Below are 24524 nucleotides of genomic sequence, written 5' to 3'. Positions count from 1 at the left end.
CAAAGCCATTTGGGCTAAACTTGAGATGAGGAAGAAGCAGCTGGAATCTCTTCATAATATTGTTCCCAAACATGATATGAAACCCAAGCTTGTTGCAAGGTTCTGCAGGCCTGCAGTTCTGTTACTTACCTATTACTATTCTGTTACTATTTCACGTTTTTTAGCAGCAGAGATCCTTTTTCTTTCCCATATTGCTTGAAAATGCTGGTCTGCTTAATAATGTGGAACATCCTTCTTTAGTAGTTTTTCCTTTAATTGGGCTCACCTGGCAAACTAATGATCATAGTTGTCCGAGATTGATTTCAGTGATCCATAATGACCTGAGACACCATTCCATCCATGAGTTTAATTGAAAAACAACTTATTTAATCTTTATTTAATCTTTATGCCACTTAAACACATTTTGCATAATAATAACAAAGGATGAAGCAAGCTGTTTTATCTGTTTACCCTTGAAGGTCCATCCTTTAAGATCGACTTGCTGATTGGCTGCCCCTTGGAAATAGAAGGTTGAGTTGCTGGTGGTTTAGGGTTATGTGCTCACAACCAGAGGCGTTTGTCTGAGAGCAGAAGAAGGTCTCACCAAACAATTACAGCAGTGTGAGGCCAGAGCTTTTAGCGGACAGAAATGTCTTTTACATTCACTGACATTATTTCCAACTTGTCCATGTTTAATATAAGCCTCGATCTCTGGAACAGTATAAAATAAAGAAAAGAACCAGAGGCCTATTTTAAAGTTCATAAATGCTGTGGTTTTTCCTGGAACCTTAGCTGGGAGCTTCAGAGTAAGGCAGATGGGGATCTTTAAGTATTGCATGAACCAGGCCTTTACTCCCCTTCTTGCAGGACAGTGAATAAAGGACACAAAATGTCACCCCGAAGTACATGAAGGTTTTGGTGGTTGGGTTAGTGTAACTGGACAGAGCTACTGACTTTCCACCCCTCTGGGCCTACAACACACAGAGGGGGTACCCACAAGGTTTAGCAAATAAAAGGAGCAGCACTCCAACTCAGATTTTGACACGCACGCACGCACGCACGCACGCACGCACGCACGCACGCACACTCAACTTGAATAATCTGAACATAGGGAAATGCAGTCTTGTTTAGTGATATCAACTTTGTGGAGTAGCGGTAGTCTAAGATATCAGGCTGTGAAGCACACTATATGTGGCCTTTCTTAATGTTATGAAAAAGTTGAAGCATTACCAGGACAAAAATTAGACCGTTTTGTTTCCTTTTCATATTATTTAAGACAATTTTCAAAATGGTAAATGACAGTTAGAATTTTCTTAGAAGTTCTTAGAATTTTTGTGTCTGAACAATTTCACTGTGAAATTACTACCAGTGTCTATATTTATTTATTATTAGAACAAAATAACAATAATTTAATATGAATTTATTATATGAAACAACATAAAATAATCTCCTGAATAAGGATTAATATTTCTGAAAAACTAAAGGTTCTTTTTAGAGTATGTTTTTCTAATGTTAGTTTTGTTTCTGCTCTCCTGAAGGTGGAGAACTTCATTTCCTTCAAATTGGAGGTGTGTGTGAAGATGTAGATGACGGAGACATGTTTATTGATGGCCCCCTTTCTAAAGGGGCTGAACTGCTGCTTGAGGGGGCCAAGCCCTCCTCTAACCCTTCTAGCCCCGGGATCACAGGTAGACCTGTCTCTAGATACACTGAGTCAGTAATTCACTACATGAGTTTTGATGCGTAACTTGAAAAGTGTTCTGGCCTTTGTGTAGGAGTGGACCTACTGGTGGATCAACCACTGACCACAGAGATTCTGATGTCCCTGGTAGAGCTGACACGCTTTGAGACTTTGACCCCACGCTTCTCAGCCACAGTTCCCCCGTGCTGGGTGGAGGTGCAGCAGGAGCAACAACAGCGACGCCACCCACAGCACCTTCATCAGCAGCACCATGGAGATGCAGCCCAGCACACACGTACTTGGAAACTTCAAAGTGACAGGTAACAGTTTTAATTATCTGCACTGTTATGTCTGAGCTAGTGGCTTTATAGTGTAGGGATGCACATTTGCCTAACAAGTGAAAGACTGCAGGAGGAAACACAGTCCCACAGGTTTGTGAGGAGATTTTTCTTTAAGAATCACTCTTCCTTGAAATCTTTGCCTGTTGCCAACAAAGATAACAAAATACTAACTTTTTTTGTATGTATTAAGTACCAACTAGTGCTGTTGTACTGGTTTCTCCCTTCCCTGCTTTTACTGTCAGTGTAAATGGACGTCTCACATAGTGAGCAGACAAGAGAGGTGGAGCAAACATTTTAGCCGAGTTTAGTCTAGATAACTGTTAGAGTGAGCAAGAGAAGCAGACAGGGAAAGCATTAACGAGCTAAGCTTTTTAATTTTAGTCAACTTGAGTTTGTGCTAAAGTAAAAAAAAAAAATGTACAGAAAAAAAAAGCTGTTGGTGTGAAATGATCAGATCCTTTGCTCTTACCCTCAGCTTTAGTATGCTAGCCCACTAGCAACAGGTACACTCCAGCTGACACGCAGGGTAGAAAATCCAAAACCGTATAGAAATGACATGTACGGATCAACTCGTTGTCACCAGTCTGTGTTCCGGGTATCAGTAACACATCTCCCAGTTGATAACCAACATTTTGAATATTTATTTATGAATCTGCTGCTAATGTATCAAAACAGTTGTCAGTCTTGTTTGCTATTCAGGTCTTCGCACATGTTCCAGTCACACTTAGACATAACTCATGTTTTGAATCATTTTACATAAAGTCCCTTGAATATCTTTCCTAAAGTCATATGTGACTTGGATGTTAGAGGAAGTCTTCTTTCAAGGTCATATGTACTTGAATCTCAGCTATAAACAACAGTTCTAGAGCAGCAAATTCTACTTTTGGTTTCTGAAATCTTCATCATACTTTCCTCATCTGCTGGAGTCTACAGACATTTCACCATCAACTTGTATGCTCACGAGTCTGTGTGTAGCTTGACATGCTTAATATTTGAAATGGTTGATAATGTGATCGTGTAGGAATACTTTCTTTAATAATGATGACCTCTGTTCTGTCTTCAGCTCTAGCTGGGATGAGCATGTGTTTGAACTGGTGCTGCCCAAGGCCTGCATGGTGGGCCATGTGGACTTTAAGTTTGTCTTGAATGCCAACATCGTCAACATTCCTCAGATCCAGGTCACTCTGCTGAAAAACAAAGCACCTGGGCTGGGCAAAGTCAGTGGTGAGGACATTGTTTTTAAACAATTAATGATCGCTTTTAACCAGCAGTGTTTCAGACTAGAGCAGCTTTGTTTTGGGGGGAAGTTTTCATCATTTCTCATTCAGTTAGTATGCATTTTATTCTTACTAGATAGAACTGACTTTATACATCTCAGTATTACTCCTTATCTCTTCAACAGAAACAGCTGTGGACAGGCAGATCTCGTTCCCTCTTTCCAATGTCCTTCATGCAAATGGGGAGAGAAATGGCCAACCTGTAATGCAAGACTTCACAGAGGACATCCAGTTCATGGACATAGAGGAGACATCAGGTCAAACATTTTGGGCAGTTTCAATTTATAAACACTTATTTGCCCTGCAGATGATCACTCACTTAGAACCTTTAATTTCAGATAATGACTCAACTTTTAAATTATTTATTTCTTTTTGTAAAAAAACTGTATGTAAACATAAAATTGTGGTTTCATATGCTTATTGCAGGCTCCATGTTGTGTCCATTCCTGGAAGACCACAAGGAGGACATCCTGTGTGGTCCAGTATGGCTGGCCAGTGGGCTAGACCTCTCTGGCCATGCTGGTATGCTCAGCCTCACTAGCCCCAAGCTGGTAAAAGGTAATAAACACATATACTGAAAATCAAGACCTGGCTATCAGACTAAAGCAGTTTCAATAGCCACCTGAATCTCGGACTGGTTTAGGATTAATATTTGTTTCTCCAGTGGCATTGGTGATCATCAAGACTGCCAAACACACAGTTCATTTCAAGTTAATGTAAATATAGGAATGATGACAATAAAGTTAATTAGTCAAACCAGTATTCCAAACTACTTTGGAAGCCCTTTATTTGGAAATTCATGGTCAAACTCCTACTTAAGATCGTCGTGACATAAACAATTCAGTGAAATGGTTATAATGCTGACTGTTAGATGTGAAATGACTTCCTGATCATAGCCTGCAGTTCATATTCATCTACACAGGTGTGTGTCAGTGTTTCACAATTGTCCTGTTGATCCCTCTCTGCTGCAGGCATGGCAGGAGGGAAGTACCGCTCTTTCCTGGTTCACATCAAAGCAGTAAGTGATAAGGGCACGGAGGAGAACCCCCGCCCCGTGGTGAGAATGCCTAGTTCCAAGCCTCAGGGCACCAAAGCGCACTCACTGTCAACCCTCCTTCAAAGGGCTCAGGCTTCTAAGGTACACAATTACAGTTCCTAAGCCAGTCAAATGGCACATAAGTGTTGGATTTCATCAAGTTACAGCCTGTTTAGAGTAATGTTTCTATGTTTTGTCAACTGAGGCTGTCGGCTCATTTGTTTCCACTGAAAATGGAGAGTTTATTTATTTTTTAAATAAAGAAAAAACGGAAGATGTTAACTTGATTGGTCCAAAGTGAACTATTGAATAATTCTTATACTATGAAAAGTCTTGTTTTTGCAGTCATTTTGTTTTCCAAGATAAAAACATTCCAAAACAAATGAACAGCTGGTCTACCCTTGACTTTGTGAAACTACCAGATGCCAAACAAAGCCACATTCATGTATTTGCTATCTTTTATTTTTGTGTGTAGGAGAAAGTCTCCGCAGTGAAGACAGAAACGTCAGCTCCATCAAAGAAAGTAGAAAACCTGCGAGGATGCGACCTGCTTCAGGAAGTTTCAGTCACAATCAGAAGGTTCAAGAAGACGTCAATTCCCAAAGAAAGGTCAGATAACTGCTGAGGTGCTGCTGACACTGTGGTCAGGTTAAACATTTAACACGGATACATCAGGTCTACACACAGAGAAGTGTGCTTAACAATATTTCATTATAAAGGACAATTTTTGCTTAGATGGTTTTTGGTTGGTGGTTTTTTACAAGTTAGCTGGTCTGTGTCTGCTGCTCTGTCGTTTTCAGGGTCCAACGCTGTGCAATGCTGCAGTTCCCAGACTTCCATGAGAAACTGCTGGATGCACTGTGTCGGCGAACAGAGGACGGCCCAGCCACGGAGCATGCCCAGAGCCTCATCCTAGATATCTTGTGCTGGCTGGCTGGGGTCTTCTCCAATGGACCTTGCAGGTAGAAGTCAACCTGGAGACATACAGATTACAGCATTACCATAAGGGCTCTAGATTATACATGACCATCACATTCACATTGTACTAAGTGGAATATTGCATTTTGTGTCCTGTTTTTAGCCTAAAAGAAGGAAAGGAGAGTCTGCAGGTGAAAACCAGGACGAGGCTTACCGAGATTGTACGGGTGTGTTTCTTTGAGGCTGGCCGGAGTATAGCACACAAATGTGCTCGCTTTCTTGCACTTTGCATTAGGTAAGAAACCCGTTTGAGCCAAAGATGCAGACAGTTCTTTTACACTTGGGCAAATTTACAACTTAACACGCATAAGGTAGAGGCCTTGTTCACTGATGGAGTGCTGAAGATGCTGTTTGTTAGGCAGGTCCACTTATTTGAAAAGGGAAGAGAGACAGAGTGTGGAGTTAATTTCTCACATTCGGCATAAAAAGAAAGTAATGGGTGCTCTGCTGAATGCGTTGTGTCGGCCAACATTATGTTTTTAAGGGTGAGAGGGCTCTACCACAAGTAAAGGCTTACATTAGGGGTTATTAATTTCTTGTAATGTAACATGGGTTCAAGTTCAAGTTCAAATTTTATTCGCCACATGCAGTGGTAGGTTGCCCTGCAGTGGAATGAACCCGCCCCCCTCTCTCTTGGTATTTTGTGTTTTGTTTTTTAGGTTTACTTAAATAAAATAACAAGCACGTAGTTTTGTTTCTTGTTACAGTAATGGGAAAGGAGAACCAAGTCAGCAGGGTTTTGGCGTGAGCCTTCTGAAGGCTCTGCTGGACAATATGCCTTACTTGCCTGCAGCAGCAACTGGTGGTGAGTGATTGAGCAACATCTAGCACCCTCCCTTGTCTGTGTTTCTTGACTGTCCAGACTTGAGGTTTTACCCTCTCCTCTTTCTTCTGTGGGCTTCCAGGCTCAGTGTTCTGGTACTTTGTGTTGTTAAATTACGTGAAGGAGGAGGACCTGGCAGACTGCAGCACTGCTTGTGCCTCCCTGCTCACCGCCATCTCTCGACAGCTGCAGGACCGCCTCACACCACTGGAGGCCCTGCTGCAGACCAGGTATCTGTATAGCTCTTTAGTCTAAACCCTAGGTTCATAAATTACGTTTTTCTCATCTTATCGTCACCTTATTTTATCCCCCTTTCTTGGATGTTTATCTATTCGTTCCCAGGTACGGACTGTACAGCTCTCCATTTGACCCGGTGCTCTTTGACTTGGAGGTCAGCGGTTCCTCATGTAAGAATGCCTTCAACAGCAGCATCGGAGTGCAGTCTGATGAGATCGACCTCTCCGACATACTCTCAGGTATGAGCACTAAAACTTCACAGGAATTTCTTTCTGTGAACACTGACCTGAACTTGCAGATCTTAAAGCACTGCTCTCCTTTATCACAAGAAGGCTCTATAATGTGAAAATGAAATACATTTTAATGACCAAGTCTGCTCTGACACCTAGTTGAGAGGAAAAAACCCCCAAAGCATCTTTTACCTCACAGGGCTTTTAAAGTACAGTGTGCAAAATATATACTGAACAGTTTCATAATATCTACTATATAATAAATCATTTCAAACTACAGACCTTGTATGGCTTGTCAGATTTCAGTGAGACTTTTTGCAACTTCTGATTTGGCCTTTCCTGTTGAAGCTGCAACCTATGTGGGTCTACCCATCCACACACCAAAATTGCACCTTCACTGGACCTGAAAGATTCCAGTCTAGCTTTATGCAAAAAAAAAAAGCAAGCTAGTAAACTGAGAAACCCTTGAAGCCCATCAAGTGGAGACACTTCTGCTGAAATAACGTTCCACAGGGTAACTTGAAAGGAGGCTGAATAAGGTGACCCTGAGTCCTCCCTTAGTTATGCTGCAATAGGTCTGTACTAAAAAGTGTGGCGTTTTTTGGTGTGTGTGTGTGTGTGCACCCCCTCCAGTCACCGTCAACAAGCCACGGCAACTGGCTGCTCCTCCATTTGCCAGTTCTGCTGGGGGTTTCTTCTTGTTAAAAGGGAATCTTTCTTTCCCACTCTGACCAAGTGCTTAGGGAAAAAAAATAAAAAGAGCTTTATGTTTTTAAGGGTGAAAGGAGGAACTCAAATGCTTGTTTAGCATATTTTTTTTCAGTTAGTTTTGAATGTTGTATGTTTCGTAGGGAATGGAAAAGTGAGCAGCTGTGCAGCGGCAGAAGGCAGCTTCACAGCATTAACAGGACTCTTGGAGGTGGAACCTTTGCACTTTACTTGTATCTCCACCAGTGATGGCACACGGGTGGAGCGAGATGACGCCAGCATGTTCACTGGTAACCATTTGATCTTAGCTTGGTTTTAGCTGAGGTTTCAGTATGGGAACTGTCCTTTCTTGAAGTTGTATTCTTTGTTTCCAGTGAGTACATTTGGTGTGACCCCAACAGTGGGCGGCCTGTCAACGGGAACGGTTGGAGAAGCTTCTACGGCTCTGAGTTCTGCAGCTCAGGTGGCTCTCCAGTCGTTGTCTCATGCTATGGTGTCAGCAGAGCAGCAGCTGCAGGTCCTGCAGGAGAAGCAACAGCAGCTGCTGAAGCTGCAGCAGCAGGTGAAGAACCAGTTCAGTTATCTGGCCTGTTTAACCTGCAGGAGCTCAACAAAACTCAATGACAGGAGTGCCATCACATTAGCATTTTCTTACCCTAAGACAGACTAGCTATTAGAACACAATAGAATAGAACAGAATAGAAATGGTTAAATAATCACACACTAGGTGGAGAAGTGATGAAATATGAGTTTGTTTGGCACTGGCTTCTGAGAACCAAATGACCAACATATAAAACTTATTTAGCAGAAATCTTTATGACATGATGATGTAAGAAAAAGTCTCAAAGGTTCATAAAGGATATGAAGCCAAATGTTACAGATTGTTAATTTCTTCCACCGAGAAATGCTATTATTGTAGCAAGGACTTGATACAGTTTAAAAACCTAACCACAGTTCATGGCTGTGGAAACCATGTTCTGACTGGACACCAAATGTTTGCACAAAACTGAAGAGATCCAAGAAATTAAAAGACAAAAAATGCTGAAAGCTTTTTCCAGTTTTAGATTTCTCTAAAGTTTGCCATGTTGCTCTAATACAAGTCTAGTGTTTTTATCCTGTGGCTGTAATATTCTTTGTATGTTGTAAACAGAAGGCCAAGCTGGAGGCTAAGCTGCATCAGACCACCTCAGCAGCAGCAGCTGCTGCCTCAGGCGTGGGACCTATACACAACTCTGTGCCTTCAAACCCTTCCTCCGCGCCAGGCTTTTTCATTCATCCTTCAGACGTCATCCCCCCAACACCTAAAACCACACCACTCTTCATGACCCCTCCTCTCACGCCCCCCAATGAGGTGGTTTCTGCAGCCTTCAGTGCTGAGCTGGCTCACCTGTTCCCTGGTTCCATGATGGACCCCGGGCCTGTCAACCTGGCTGCACACAAGAACACACAGAAAGCCAAACCAGTTAGTAACAAGTAGCTCCATGCTTTGTGGCCATTTATCCCCGAGTCATTGGGATATTTATATAGCTATTGCTGCATATATCACTTTCAACAAATGATTTTAGATCTAGATAGATATATCTAACTTGATAGATTGCTTTGCAGTAAAATGAGAAACGTCTCTCTTTCTGCCTCAGAGCCCAATGGGCAGTGGTCTGGCTTTGGCCATTTCCCAGGCATCTCACTTCCTGCAGCCTCCTCCACATCAGTCAATCATCATAGAGCGGATGCACTCAGGTATGTCATGTAGGACTATTCCATATTGACCTCCTAACCTAGTGCTTAAATGTCAATATTTTAAGACTGGAAGATTCTGAAACTTTCTGAAAGTTTTAATCATGTTTCATTTGTTGTTAATTACGTTAGGAAATACCAGCAAAATTAAATATTTGTGGAAAATAAACTGAGCTTGCTCATGAGTGTGCTATGTTTTTCCTCCCAGGAGCTCGCCGTTTTGTAACGTTGGACTTTGGCCGTCCTGTTTTGCTGACGGATGCTCTGATCCCCACCTGTGGTGACCTGGCCTCTCTGTCCATAGACATCTGGACTCTGGGTGAGGAGGTGGATGGCCGCAGGCTGGTGGTGGCCACAGACATCAGCACCCACTCCCTCATTCTGCATGACCTGCTGCCACCACCTGTTTGCAGGTTCATGAAGGTCTGTTTCTCTCTGTTTTACTTTGGGGCAGAGTTGTGGGTTGGCTTACGTGATGTTTTAAATTTCTTTGAGTTAAAAATCTGCCGCAATGATGGATGTAATACTGCTATTGTGGGCTGCCTCATATTCTCAGATCACTGTGATTGGGCGCTATGGCAGCACCAATGCTCGTGCTAAGATTCCACTGGGTTTCTACTATGGCCACACTTATATCCTGCCTTGGGAGAGTGAACTGAAGCTGATGCATGATCCTCTTCGGGGAGAGAGCGAAGCTGCCAGTCAGCCAGATGTGGATCAACACCTGACCATGATGGTGGCTTTGCAGGAGGACATCCAGTGCAGGTGAGACAGGAAGTAAAGCAGATACAGATGCCTCATTTGAGTTTGACTTTAAACAGACTTGAGATATTTGGTGGTGTCTGTGGCTCAGGAGGTTGAGCAGGTCATCTCCTAATTGAAAGGTCAGTGAGTTGATTCCTGGCTACTCCAGCCTGCATGCCAAATATCCTTGAGCCAAGATACTGAACCTTGAGTTGCTCCCGATGTGTTCATCAAAGTGTTAATGTGTGTGAATGCTAGATGAAAAGTTATTGTATGAATGTGTGTGTGAATGGTTAAACAAGACATGTATAAAGCACTACAATGTCGTGAAAAAGAGTTTGACCTCTTCCTGATTTCCTAATTTTTGTGTATATTGTATATCACACTTTATATACAGTGGGGCAAAAAAGTATTTAGTCAGCCACCGATTGTGCAAGTTCCCCCACTTAAAATGATGACAGAGGTCAGTAATTTGCACCAGAGGTACACTTCAACTGTGAGAGACAGAATGTGAAAAAAAAATCCATGAATTCACATGGTAGGATTTGTAAAGAATTTATTCGTAAATCAGGGTGGAAAATAAGTATTTGGTCACCTCAAACAAGGAAAATCCCTGGCTCTCACAGACCTGTAACGTCTTCTGTAAGAAGCTTTTCTGTTCCCCACTCGTTACCTGTATGAATGGCACCTGTTTGACCTCATCATCTGTATAAAAGACACCTGTCCACAGCCTCAACCAGTCAGACTCCAAACTCCGCCATGGCCAAGACCAAAGAGCTTTCGAAGGACACCAGGAAAAGAATTGTAGACCTGCACCAGACTGGGAAGAGTGAATCTACAATAGGCAAGCAGCTTGGTGTGAAAAAATCAACTGTGGGAGCAATCATCAGAAAATGGAAGACATACAAGACCACTGATAATCTCCCTCGATCTGGGGCTCCAAGCAAGATCTCATCCCGTGGGGTCAAAATGATCATGAGAACGGTGAGCAAAGATCCCAGAACCACACGGGGGGACCTGGTGAATGACCTGCAGAGAGCTGGGACCAAAGTAACAAAGGTCACCATCAGTAACACACTACAACGGCAGGGAATCAAATCCCGCAGTGCCAGACGTGTTCCGCTGCTGAAGCCAGTGCATGTCCAGGTCCGTCTGAAGTTTGCCAGAGAGCACATGGATGATACAGCAGAGGATTGGGAGAATGTCATGTGGTCAGATGAAACCAAAGTAGAACTTTTTGGTATAAACTCAACTCGTCGTGTTTGGAGGAAGAAGAATACTGAGTTGCATCCCAAGAACACCATACCTAAGGAGCTGCTGATTGGTCCGCCAATCAGCAGCTCCTTAAGGTACCGAAAACTAAGTTTAAATTTAAAGGTGATCGTGCTTTTGCTGTAGTTGCTCCAAAGTTGTGGAATGATCTACCTTTGCATGTTAGGCAGGCTTCTTCTCTTTATGAATTTAAAAGTTTTCTTAAAACATATTTATTTGCTCAAGCCTTTGGCATTGATTAGAGGGGTTGACTCTATTTGTTTTAACATGTTTCTATTTATTTATTTATTTATTTATTTTTTATCTTATCTTATCTTATCTCATTTTAATTTTTATTTACTTATGCTATTAGCATGTACAGCACTTTGTGAACTCTGGTTTTATGTTAAAGTGCTTTATAAATAAAGGTGGTATGGTATGGTATGGTACCTACTGTGAAGCATGGGGGTGGAAACATCATGCTATGGGGCTGTTTTTCTGCCAAGGGGACAGGACGACTGATCCGTGTTAAGGACAGAATGAATGGGGCCAAGTATCGTGAGATTTTGAGCCAAAACCTCCTTCCATCAGTGAGAACTTTGAAGATGAAACGAGGCTGGGTCTTCCAACATGACAATGATCCAAAACACACCGCCCGGGCAACAAAGGAGTGGCTCCGTAAGAAGCATTTGAAAGTCCTGGAGTGGCCTAGCCAGTCTCCAGACCTCAACCCCATAGAAAATCTGTGGCGGGAGTTGAAAGTCCGTGTTGCTCGGCGACAGCCCCAAAACATCACTGCTCTTGAGAAGATCTGCATGGAGGAATGGGCCAAAATACCAGCTACTGTGTGTGCAAACCTGGTAAAGACCTATAGTAAACGTTTGACCTCTGTTATTGCCAACAAAGGTTATGTTACAAAGTATTGAGTTGTATTTTTGTTATTGACCAAATACTTATTTTCCACCCTGATTTACAAATAAATTCTTTACAAATCCTACCATGTGAATTCATGGATTTTTTTTTTCACATTCTGTCTCTCACAGTTGAAGTGTACCTCTGGTGCAAATTACTGACCTCTGTCATCATTTTAAGTGGGGGAACTTGCACAATCGGTGGCTGACTAAATACTTTTTTGCCCCACTGTATCACTACGTGTATCACAAGGTTTCAGATCATCAAACAAACGTAATTATTAGATAATGATAACACAAGTAAACACAAAATTCAGTTTCCAAATGAAGTTTATTATTATTATTATTATTAAGAGGAGCTGGTTGGTCACCCTAGCAGCAACAGCTGCAATCAGGCGTTCACAGTAACTCCCAATGAGTCTTTTACCGCGCTGTGGAGGAATTTTGGCCCACTCATCTTTGCAGAATAGTTGTAATTCAGCCACATTGGAGGATTTTCAAGCATGAACCCCCCTTTTAAGGTCACGCCACAGAATCTCAATTGAATTCTGGGGCAGGACTCTGACTAGTCCACTCCAAAGTCTTCATTTTGTTTTTCTTAAGCCATTCAAAGGTGGACTTGCTGGTGTCTTTTGGACCACTGTCCTGCTGTGAAACCCGAGTACGCTTCAGCTTGAGATCATGACCAGACAGCAGAATTTATGGTCCCATTTACCACAGCAAGTCTTCCAGGTGCTGAGGCAGCAGAGCAGCCTCACCAGCTTCACCACTGTTCAGAGTTTTCTCCATTTGTGTATAATGGATCTGACTGTGGTTCACTGAAGTTCCAAGGCTTAAGAAATGTCTTTTAGCCCTTTTCAGACTGATAGACATCAGTGATTTTGTTTCATTAGATCATGGCCTGCTTCAATTTGTCAGATGGGTTTTATTTAAGTGGTTTCTTGATTCAACAGGTCTGCCAGTAATTAGGCCTGACTATGTTTAGTAAAACTGAACTTAAATATCCAAAAGTTGATTCTGTTCATCTGGACGTAGCGTTTTGTGGGAGAAACGTTTCGTCACTCATCCAAGTGACGTCTTCAGTCTCAGCTGACTGCAGGTTTCCCCAAATCTTATAAACAGTACATTTGCATAATGACTGAAACCAGCCCACTGAAGGAACAATGGGCTGGGAGGTCAGTTCCTTAATCTTAATTATGCTAATTCTCATGACCACTGACCAAAACCCACTGACCAAAACCCACTGATCAATGGCCATGAGTCCCATTCACAGAGAGTTGGAGAATGGCTGCAATCACAGCATTGTAAGATGGCGAAAGCTGTACCCTTAGGCTCCCTCCTCGATTCAGAGATGGTCTTTCCCTTTTTCACGTAAATGGCCTCCTTGACTCCGTGCTCAAACCAGCGTTCCTCCCTGTCCAGGATGTGGACATCCTCATCTTTGAAAGAGTGTCCACTGGCGTGTAGGTGTAAATAGACTGCAGAGTCCTGGCCTGACGAGGTAGCTCTTCTGTGTTGTGCCATCCGCTTCGCCAGAGGTTGTTTGGTTTCCCCGATGTATAAATCCTGGCAATCTTCCTGGAACTTAACAGCGTACACTATGTTACTCTGTTTGTGTCGGGGGACCCGATCCTTGGGGTGGACCAATTTTTGGCACAGTGTGTTTTGGGGTTTAAAAGACACAGAGACCCGGTGTTTCGAAAAAATGCGTCTCGACTGCTCCGATACTCCTGACACATATGGGATCACTACAGGTTTTCGCTTGGGCAGCGGTTGTCCTTCTCTCCTAGATCGGCTGGAGCTTTCTTTAGGTGCCTTTCCAGCTTTGACAAAGGTCCAGCTGGGATAACTTAAATAATGTAGTGATTTAATCTGCAAAAGAAGTTTGTAAATTTTTTGGTGGTGTTGTGAATTTTCCAATTTTGTTTTTCTTTACCAGGTATAATCTAGCTTGCCATCGGCTAGAGACCCTTCTGCAGAACATCGACCTGCCACCTCTCAACAGCGCCAACAATGCCCAGTACTTCTTAAGAAAACCAGATAAGGTTGTTGAGGAAGATCAGCGTGTTTTCTCAGCCTACCAGGACTGCATCCAGCTGCAGCTACAGCTTAACCTGGCTCACCATGCGGTTCAGCGGTTGCGTGTATCACTGGGTACCAGCCGCAAGTCACTCTCAGCAGCTGGGGCTCCGGAAGCAAAGGAGCTAGTTCACAACTCCTCCACGGAGCAACTGAGAACCATCATCCGCTACTTGCTGGACACACTGCTGAGCCTGCTGCATTCTAATAATGGTGAGCTGAACTCTGCTGGATCTGCTGTTTAGTGAAGTTGCACATTTCACAGATGACTTTGTTAGTAACGTGTGGATTGAAACGTTGTTACACACAATTGATTCATTTTTATGGGTATTTTTAGGCCATTCTGTCCCCTCGGTGCTCCAGAGCACATTCCATGCCAAGGCCTGTGAGGAGCTCTTCAAACATCTTTGCATCAGTGGGACGCCCAAGATCCGACTTCATGCCGGCCTGCTGCTGGTGCAGCTTTGTGGAGGCGAGCGCTGGTGGGGCCAGTTCCTCTCTAATGTACTGCAGGAGCTCTACAACTCTGAACAGCTGCTCATCTTTCCCCAGGACAGGTAAAGAACTATCAAATTCCATATAGTCACAACATTTTAGATTAATGTGAAATTCAATAAATAATAATAAATAATGAAAAAAGGTAGGGGTTTTTAATGAAAAATAAAATAAAATAATTTTTCAGTCCCACAGGAAAATCTAATCATGACATTACACATTGGTTTATATCAAAATTTATATCAAAATGACTTCTAATGAACGGTTAAAAAAAATAAAATAAAAAAATTCAAAAATCAAAACCAACCTCTCCCACCATAGAGTTGTTTAATCCTCTGCAGTTGATGGATACGCTCACATGACCAATTTAAGATGACACAGCAACAAGATGCAGCGACCCAGATTCTTCATTTTGAAAGTGTGGATGTGTGGACTGTATATGAATTTATAATTGTGTTGATCGGCCATGTAAACCCAGAGTTATAATAAAAAATACATGCGGTGTATTTTTCTGAATAAAACAGTGGTATTTACTCCTGGAAGAAATGGTAGAAACAGTGTTTTCTAACTACAGTGCTATAGCAAGCATTCTCCGCTGGCAGAGCAAAAACAAAAAAGAAAAGAAAAAAAAACACCCCTTCCCTATTGGTGTTAAAGTGTACCATGTTGACCAATCAAAAAAGTATATGGCAACATGTGGTATTTGGTTGGCTAGGGTGGCACTCACAAAGGCAGAGCAGTGAATGAGGGATGGGGCTCTCACATGTACTCTACCCACATAAACTGTCTGGAACTGCTGGCAGTTCACCTGTCGCTAAAACATTTTCTGCCTTGGCATAGAGGTCATCATGTTTCATTGAGATCGGACAATTCCACAGTTGTGGCCTACATCAACAGACAGTGCCCCCCAAGTTACACACACTGGCACACAGACTGATGGTCTGGAGCAGTGTTCACCTGCTGTCTCTGAGAGCAACTCGCATGCCATGGATCTTGAACTTTGGAGCAGATCTTCTCTCTAGGGGCAACTCACTGTGTGGAGACTGGAAGCTTCACCCAAGGTGGTGAAGTAGATCTGGCTGCAATTTGATCAGGCGACTGTGGACGTGGAGAATGCTCAGTGTCCCGTTTTTTTTGTTTGTTTTGTTTTTCTCCCCCTGCACGATTAGAAAGCTCCACTGGGGGTGGATGCTGTGGCTCACAAGTCTCCAAGAACCTCCTCTATGCCCTCATTTCTCCAACTCTGGCCAGAGTGAGAGAGAATGGTCACGCTGTCATCCTGATAGCCCCACACTGCCCAGGGAAGCACTGGCTGGTGGAGATTTTTCAGCTGCTGCGCAGAGACCTCCTGTCTCTTGCATGGGGGGAAATATTCCATCCCCACCTAGAGAGGCTAGCTCTATGTGAGTAGTTTAACCTGAACAAAGTGGGGCTTCCCCACAGTGTTATCGACGCTAGTCACTGTTCTAGAGCGTGGCGTGTTGTTTCTCCCTTTTGAATCCCTGGAACAGGTTTGAGTTAACATTTCTGTCCTTGAAGACAACTCTATATGAAGGTCAACCTTGCCTTTATCCCAAAGGTTCTTGGCACATGTTCCTCTGTAGAACTGCTGGCCTTTTACCCACGCCTTTCACCTCAGATTCCCACATATGGGAAATCCTGTGTATAAACAGCGCCTTTCCTATTGGATAGTAGGAGCAATTGCCCTGGCCTTCACCAGCAGGGTTCTTCAGCCTCCTGCCCCACTAGAGGTCTGGCAACCTCATGGGCTCTCTTTAAGGGAGTTTCTATCCAGGAGGTGTGTGCAGCTGCATGGTGGGCCTCACCTCACACATTTGCTAGGTTTTACAGGCTAGATGTAACAGCGCCTAACCTGGTGCATTCAGTCCTGTCTTCCCAGGTGGGAGCTTCTCCCCTGTGAAGTGCTATTGGTGACAGTTGTCTTCTTAGCAGGCATGTCTGTCAATCTGGAAGTTAGTCTTCCTCCCATAGTGAGACACGAAACAAATGCTATCAAGAGAACTTCAGGTTATGTATATAACCCTGGTTCTCTTGAGTAGCATGAGTTAGTGTTTCACCAGACCACCCTCCTTCTATGGAAGCAGCTTTGAATGACATCTGAGGCACTAGCCCCTCATGACATGGGCGTCACTTAGCCAGCCTGTAAAGATGTAAAGGTATTTGAGCTTCTGATGAGGTCACACAGGAGGCCTTCCCGTAGTGAGACACTCACTGTACTATGCTACTCAGAGAACTGGGGTTATATACATAACCTTAGGGTTTGTTTTTTTGTTTTTGTTTGTTTGTTTGTTTAAAATAAACAAATCCACAAACTAGCTGATGTTTAGTTCTAACTTTGGCTCCTGAAGCACCGAGACTAACAATATCCACTAGGGAGTCGCACATGATGATGGGGACCAGTAAGAAGTTCACCATCAAATAATTTATACAAGCAATGAACAGTCTCACAAAGACTTGCATACCTATGTGAACAAACAGAGAACACTCAAAACAATCAACATCAGGGCACAAACTGCAAAGAATATGGAATACACCAAAGACTATCATGAAGCCATGCATATCCTGAACATGTAACTCTTCCAGCCATGTTATTATGCTTGTAGGTGTATTTTGTTTTTAAAGGGAATTGTGCTTAATTTTCATGTCATTTATTGTCACAGCTTGGATCATAGATGCTTGGCTTTTAGCGTTGCCTTTTCTCTGGTTACTATGCTGAGGCAAGTCTAAGAACTGCAAAAGTATTTCTCTGCAACACAGTAAAGTGCCCTCTCAGTCTTTTGGCTGCTTAGATTTGTCTACTCATACATGGAGATGCAGAAGCACAAATTATGTAGCACGTCATTTGGCTCGTTCTTCTGGAGACATCAAACTTAGCTTTCAGGTCTTGTGGATGCTGTGGATACTAACTGTAGTATGCTTAATCTGTATTCATGTTAGGGTATTCATGCTCCTGTCATGCATTGGCCAAAAGATCCCTAAGTAACAGCGGTGTGTTGGAAGCCTTCTGAATCTCCTGGACAGCCTCCTGTCTCCACTGCAGCAGCCACAAGCTGCCGCTCAGCGCAGAACTGAAGGTAAAGCAACTGAGAATAGCGTCTTTGCAGCACCTGATATGTTAACTTGAGTTAGTAGAAGTTACAGATGGAGTTAAAGTCAGTGTTAATTTTCTATGTAGTCAGATTTATTTATTTTTAAACAGACTGGTTTGTTCAAAGTGGGATACAAGAGTGTGTTTGAAATGAAGTTTAATTTTTTGTTTGTTTGTTTTTGTAAAAATTAAAACAGGTGTTTTGGATATTCCATGATCAGCTGGGTAGTGATGTTGGTCTCCAGACTGTTGGACTATGTAGCAAGTATCGAAGATGAGGCCTCAGGAGGAAGAAGCACCTGGGAGGGAAAGAGCGGGAAAGACCCGTAACAGGTAAAATACCTGCATTCTACTTTTCCCCTGATATGTGTAAATTTTTTATTTTATTTTATTTTCTTATTTTAATCTATAGGCACTGGAAATTGTGAAATTGAAACAAAACATAAAACAGATGTTGATTGTCTCTGACCAGTTGCTGATTGCAGTTTTGCTGTAATTCTTTGATAGCTTGAAAGGGTATCAATTACCAAACAGCAGAAGCTTAATATTATCTTTATGAATATCTACTCAGTGAGGAACTCAATAGATATAAATAGAATATAAAATATTGCACATATAAAAGGCTCAGACAACGCTTGCATGAAATGGTTGGCAGAATATCAACATTTTTACTCTCTACGCAATTAGACGACACAATGCAATTGCTTTTTTTCCCCTCCATTCTCCAATTTAGAAGTCTACACCTGCAAGAGAGCACAAAATTATGGTTAAACATTTAGCAATGACTGTTTATTAAGGTAGTTCCTAAATATAGGTAGAAAGATGGTATCTGAATAACTAAAGAGAAAAAGTGGTCAGGATTTTTACTCTCTACTTAGTGGTTGGACTTTGTTGAAAAAAGTCTCAAATCCATAAATCTTTGATGCTTATGCTTCACATGGATGATGATTAACAAGATCTTGCTAACTCAGCTGCACATTAAATGACATCAATGCAGACATACATCTTTTACAAATGATTGGAAATGGTTACAATCAAACTGCACTGTATGCTAAAGATGTTTGTCGCAGCACATTTAAGTAGTCCTCAAACTCAGCTAAATCAATTGGAATTAAGCTGTTTGATTGTACGTCATACTCCTTAGTTGTTTGTCAGTCTTGTGTTACCTTCATTAATGTGCTGTATTTTTTTGTCCTGCAGGTATTCAGTGGAGTTTCATAAATAACAGCCTCCAGTCTCAGAATTCCAGCAGGTCAGCCAAAGGCAGCAGCAGCCTGGATCGCCTGTACTCACGCAAAATCCGTAAGCAGCTTGTCCATCACAAGCAGGTAAATGTGTCCCATTTCAAAAGCAGCACACCTTCATATTTGCTTTTCTCCATTTTTAAGTGGTTAATTAGAACTTGATTTGAAATTTGCATTTGTTAGAACCAGGTTAGGGATTGTTTCCTATATTGGAATGCATCCAACAAGTAGATAGTTCTGGAGTGATACTTTTACAGTACATAAACTTATTGTAGCCTTTTCATTGCAGCAGCTAAATCTATTGAAAGCAAAACAGAAGGCTCTGGTGGAGCAGATCGAGAAGGAGAAGATCCAGAGCAACAAAGGCTCCTCCTACAAACTGTTGGTGGAACAAGCCAAGCTGAAACAAGCTACATCCAAGGTGAGCAGCTCACCACACAATCAAAAAGATTAGGCTGTGAAGGAGGGCTGCAACGAAATCTGCCATTTCTTCTTTGATTAGTTGATTAGTCAGTGATTATTTCAGTAGCTTGCTGTGGGCAAACCTCCTGTTCTCCTGTTCCAGTCCCTACTCCACCTGTGAATATCACCCTTTTGTCTCATCCCAATTCTGTGCATCGCGGAGATTAATTTTCAGTACTACAACTTGTTAATTTTTTCCTTTTTCAGCACTTTAAAGACCTGATCCGTCTGCGGCGGACAGCTGAATGGCCCCGTTCCACATTGGATACAGAGTCCACAACAGCCAAAGAAGCCCCAGAAGTAGAACCTCTGCCCTTCACTTTATCTCATGAACGCTGTATCTCTGTGGTGCAGAAGCTGGCCCTCTTTCTCCTCTCCATGGATTTCACCTGCCATGCTGATCTGCTGCTCTTTGTCTGCAAAGTATTTATCTAACACTGGGAGTTAATCTAACACTGGGAATATATATACACGAATTTGACAGTTTAAAACTACAAATATTTCTCTTATTCGTTTAGGTCCTGGCTAGGATAGCCAACGCCACAAGGCCCACAATCCACTTGTGCGAAGTGGTGTCTGAGCAGCAGCTAGAACGCCTGCTTCTCTTGCTTGTGGGAACGGATTTTAACCGGGGGGACATCTCCTGGGGAGGCGCCTGGGCACAATATTCCCTCACGTGTATGCTACAGGACATCCTGGCTGGTGTGTTTTCAGTTTAGCGTTACATTTGTTTGAATCTGATTAAAATGCACTGTTTGTGAGGCGAGCGGGGGACATATTAAGTCTTGTGTGAAGCTGAACATTTAGTTTGGCACATTGTTGTTGCTGGAGTTTCAATTTGGCTTTAGAGCAAAATATTTTTTTTTAATCTCTTTGAAAGTTGGGGAATTATATTTGTATGTTCTCACATTAGCTTGAGCAAAAAATGTGGTGTGCAGAATATATGTGCACTTTGGTGCACATATTTGTTTCAACAGGGTCCTTTCCTTTTTTTGTCTCTAACTTTTTCCAACTGTAACTTTAGTTTTGACATAGTAGCATTTTCACAGAGCCACTGGTGTGGTTGTACAATGTTTACAGAGCACATTTCACAAGCTTTTATCAAAGCAATAATATAGAATATAATGAGGCACATTAAGCACATGGATTGTAAATTTTCTTATTGTTAGTGCAGTTAAGCTAGGCATGACTAAATTGATGTAAAAATTAGACTTGTCAGATTTTCTGTTTCATGTTTGGTGTCCTTTAACAACTTCATCTTCATTAAGTCTGTGCATGTCTGGTGTACTTGAACATGTATTCTTCTCAGGTGAACTGCTGTCTCCAGGCTCTCTGGATGTCATGGATGAGGTGGTGGTGGGTGAGGAAGCTGGGACATCGTCCTCCTCTGCGGGAGCAGATTCGGAGGACTCGCTGTCCCAGCCAGCACCCATCCCCCTGGTAGAGAGCATTGATGAGGCCCTTGTGCCTGATATCATCGCAGGTACTACCGGGACCTCCTCAGTATTCCAAAGTGCGTGGGTAGCCCTCTCTAACCCCCCCCCCCCACACACACACACACACACACACTTACACTGACTTGAGTGACATGTTTATTGCTTTTTCTCACAGTGTGTTGTTATTATTTGTAGCTATTATGAATTGGAGTGAGCAGTTCAGGCACATAGTTCCAGCCAGTTTAAGGCATTTAATTTTTGCATAATTTCAGTGTGTATTTTATTTTTCCTTGTGCCAGTTTACCTCACAGGGTGAGCAGGCAACTATATTCAGCAAGGCTAAATGCAGTGACATAGCTAAAAAAACTACTCCCATACAAGACTACAGTTTTAGCTGGGTTGGGGTTAAAATTGTCTAAAGATGTGAGAGATTTTCTTGCTTGTATGTTTTTGTAATGTGCGTGCTTGGCAATATTAAAGCTGTTTTCACTATCCAAAGGTGCTCCACCTCTGTCATCTTTGGAAAAAGATAAAGACATAGACTTTGACTTGCTACAAGACCTGATGGATGTTGATATTGATCCTTTAGATATTGATTTGGAAAAAGATCCACTTGCTGCCAAAGTGTTTAAGGTATGTGCATGATAACAAGCTACTTTCATTCTTTCATGTCTCTACTAGAAATTAATGCAGTGACACTCACTAAGGTTGGGCGATTGGACGAATTTATTGGCCATCGATGATAGGCCGAGCCTTTCACAGATCGTTTTTACAAGAGCTATTTATTTATTTGCCCATGAGTAAGTTTGTTAGTAATGTTGGTTGAAGCTAGGAGAAACAGTCAACAGAAAAACTAATAGCGCCGTTTTCACAGCACCCTCTTCCAGCTGCAAGCAAATGCAGTGATTCCTTTACTCAAACTCATACCAGAAAGAAAGACAGGCAGTAGCCCATGTTCAGAAAAACATGTTGTTAAACCTGAAAGAAAGGACTTATTTTTCTCTTGCTTAAACTCACAGTTAAGATATAAAACTAATGTTCCTGTAAGATCAGACAACCTGTAAAGAGTAACAAGCTATGTTTGTTAGTGATCTAAAGCATCACAGAAAATGAACTCATTGCAAATGATGTTTTCAAAGTAATTCTTCTGCTTTCATTTGACTACTTTGAACTTGATGTAATTATTAAGGTTATGTTTACCATCCCCTTTCTCATGTTCATCTTTAGCCCATCAGCAGCACGTGGTATGACTACTGGGGTGCTGACTATGGCACATATGGGTACAACCCATACATTGGTGGGGTTGGTATCCCAGTGTCCAAACCTCCAGTTGTTGCTGAAAAACCAGGGTCGCAGGGTCTGTCAGTGTCCGTGTCACAGGGTGAGGAGAGGCCTAATTTTATTTTAATTTTTTTATATGGACCTGAACACATTTTCTGCATTCTTTCCATGCCACTTTTTGAGCTTCTGCCTCTGTTTCACAGCACTGGATGCCCGACTAGAAGTGGGCCTGGAGCAGCAGGCTGAGCTGATGCTCAAAATGATGGCAACTCTACAAGCGGACTCCATTCTACAAGCACTCACTTCCAGTTCATCCACAGGTAAATGAAGTAACAGTTTAAAAGTGAAGTGAAGCACACATTCTTTCCAGTGTTCCAGTGTTGGACATGTGCTGATGGTCTGATACTGATTTTCTGTTGTGCTTATAGTGAGCCAGTCTTCCAATGGGACTGATGACTCCCTGCTCAGAGCTCTCCATAGTGGAGGCTCTCCCCCAAACAGCAGCCTGATAGTCCAGCCCTCATCCATCCCAATTTTGAGTGCCTGCTTCAACAAGCTCTTCTCCATGCTGCTGGTCCACCATGTACAGGTCAGAACAGCCACTAACTGGAATCACAGTTTAAGATGCTTCGATTCAGATGCTTAGTACTCAGGAGTACAAAGTCATTGGACCCACAAGATCAATTACTCTTATCTGCTGTTTAGTCCAATACTCTACTTTAACTTCTTTTAGAGTAAATTTGAAGTATAATATCTAACTTGTAACTTAAAAAAAGATTAAACAAACCTCCTTTTTCCCTTCTGAAACATGTCTGCACTTGAACAACCACACTGTACTGTGCTGTGTTTATTAAACCTTGTAAATTGAACATCTGGAATGTACTGACAGAAAAGTGATTTTATTGGTTGGACTCTTCTGAAAGGGCTTATTTTTAAATATAAGTGGTGACCACTGCAGAATTTTGTATGTATGACTATGATAAAGATGAGTAAGGGAACACCCACAGACACTAAATGTTATTTTCTCCACTCTCAGCTGGAATCCTTGCTGCAGCTCTGGCTAACGCTCAGTCTGAACACTTGTTCTGGGGGCAGCGAGGAGAGCGGGTCTGACATCTTTCTGTTCAATGCCAGCCGAGTGCCCACCATCCCGCTCAACCAAGGTTAGGGCTTGTCTACTCCTGCTCTCTAATTTGGAGCTGTATGGAGTTTACATATGGTTACATTGCTTTATATTGTTCTTTTTTGTGTTCGTGTCTGTGTTCAGCATCCATCAGCAGTTTCCTAACCGTGCTGGCGTGGTACCCCAACACTTCCCTGAGAACATGGTGTCTGGTTCTGCACTCTCTCACTCTGATGACTAATATGCCAGCTTGCGGTCAGTACTCGGCTCTTCACTGGTTTGTTTACCAGTGGATTTTCTTTTCACATTATTTTCAAATGACTCTGCAAGGGTTGAGAAAGTTGTTTAATAATGGATTGCATTTATATAGCGCTTTTCTAGGCACCCAAAGCGCTGTGCAATTCCACTATTCATTCACTCTCACATTCACACACTAGTGCAGGCAGACCACAGTTGTAGCCATATCGCACCATCGGCCCCTCTGGCCAACACCAGTAGGCGGTAGGGTAAAGTGTCTTGCCCAAGGACACAACAACCAGGACAGAGAGAGCTGGTGGATCGAACCGGCAACCTTCCGGTTACAGATGAGCTTCTCAACCACCTGAACCACAGTCGCCCCCGTTTAAGCATTCTTGTATGTTTCTGTTTTCATGTTTATGAATTTTTTTTTATAAAAATCCAAACTAATCTACCTTTTTATAGTGCACCTGCGTTTCTTTTCAGTCATTTCACTCGTTCAGCACATATCAACCCCACACATGTCCTGGCTTAAGACAACTCTGTTGACACCTTCAAGGCAGGTGACCTGTAATGACATATGTGCGACCCTTTTGGACATCTATAGTCCTATCACAGTCATTCCTCAGTTTGTACACTCTTCATCACGGTAACAACACCTCTGCTGAGTCGGGCTAGCTAGCTACTGTTAGTTAGCTCTGTTGTCTACCAACTATAAGGTAGCCTTCGTTGTTGTTAGCCATCACTGCCCGGTTGGAATGTGGGCTCCTTCAGCAGCACTAATGTTGAAGGTTTCCTGAGCATTGTTTCTTGCTTTGCGTTTTGATATGAGTATCAAATCCAAGCAAGCAAAGCAAAAATGTTGTGTTCACCCCTATCCTCAGGTGTGTGGTTTCACTTTGCATGATAAGGTGTGCCCTGTTTGCCTGGGGATTGTCCACACTAGGGTGGATTGGCTGAGCCCATAGTTTGTCTTTTGCCGCCATGTCCCACATTTGGTTCTGAAAAGATGGGTGACGTTTGTGGATAAACTGCTGGAAAGATGGCTATAACATGGATTGACCCTCTCCTCTCCAAATTTAGGGAACATGCTTCATCTGAGTCAGATGATATCAGATTAAGCAATTG

The 24524-nt window shown here is 42.5% G+C and overlaps 1 protein-coding gene and 1 long non-coding RNA gene across 2 annotated transcripts in view; both read left to right on the top strand.

Moving 5' to 3' along the window:
- The window catches only part of birc6 (baculoviral IAP repeat containing 6), a 121317-nt gene that overhangs the window by 27519 nt on the left and 69274 nt on the right, over positions 1-24524 (top strand). The window contains 35 exon segments of the mRNA XM_085181988.1: positions 1518-1667; positions 1755-1980; positions 3065-3225; positions 3404-3535; positions 3705-3836; positions 4250-4416; positions 4790-4923; positions 5115-5276; positions 5396-5527; positions 6000-6097; positions 6198-6345; positions 6458-6591; positions 7434-7580; positions 7665-7852; positions 8441-8752; positions 8928-9027; positions 9233-9447; positions 9581-9789; positions 13870-14222; positions 14347-14566; positions 17463-17599; positions 17811-17825; positions 17828-17899; positions 17902-17946; positions 18814-18941; positions 19147-19278; positions 19527-19742; positions 19838-20021; positions 20629-20832; positions 21255-21388; positions 21983-22136; positions 22240-22356; positions 22465-22625; positions 23073-23199; positions 23304-23414. Coding sequence (XP_085038114.1) covers positions 1518-1667; positions 1755-1980; positions 3065-3225; positions 3404-3535; positions 3705-3836; positions 4250-4416; positions 4790-4923; positions 5115-5276; positions 5396-5527; positions 6000-6097; positions 6198-6345; positions 6458-6591; positions 7434-7580; positions 7665-7852; positions 8441-8752; positions 8928-9027; positions 9233-9447; positions 9581-9789; positions 13870-14222; positions 14347-14566; positions 17463-17599; positions 17811-17825; positions 17828-17899; positions 17902-17946; positions 18814-18941; positions 19147-19278; positions 19527-19742; positions 19838-20021; positions 20629-20832; positions 21255-21388; positions 21983-22136; positions 22240-22356; positions 22465-22625; positions 23073-23199; positions 23304-23414 — 5457 coding nt within the window.
- LOC146504892 (uncharacterized) lies at positions 14574-16829 on the top strand. The gene is made up of 2 exons (XR_014877460.1): positions 14574-16389; positions 16691-16829. It is a non-coding gene; the product is annotated as an uncharacterized LOC146504892 (long non-coding RNA).

The sequence above is a fragment of the Neolamprologus multifasciatus genome, chromosome 13 (genome assembly GCF_963576455.1).
Source record: "Neolamprologus multifasciatus chromosome 13, fNeoMul1.2, whole genome shotgun sequence".
NCBI lineage: Eukaryota > Metazoa > Chordata > Actinopteri > Cichliformes > Cichlidae > Neolamprologus > Neolamprologus multifasciatus.
This window is presented reverse-complemented; position numbering and strand designations above follow the sequence as displayed.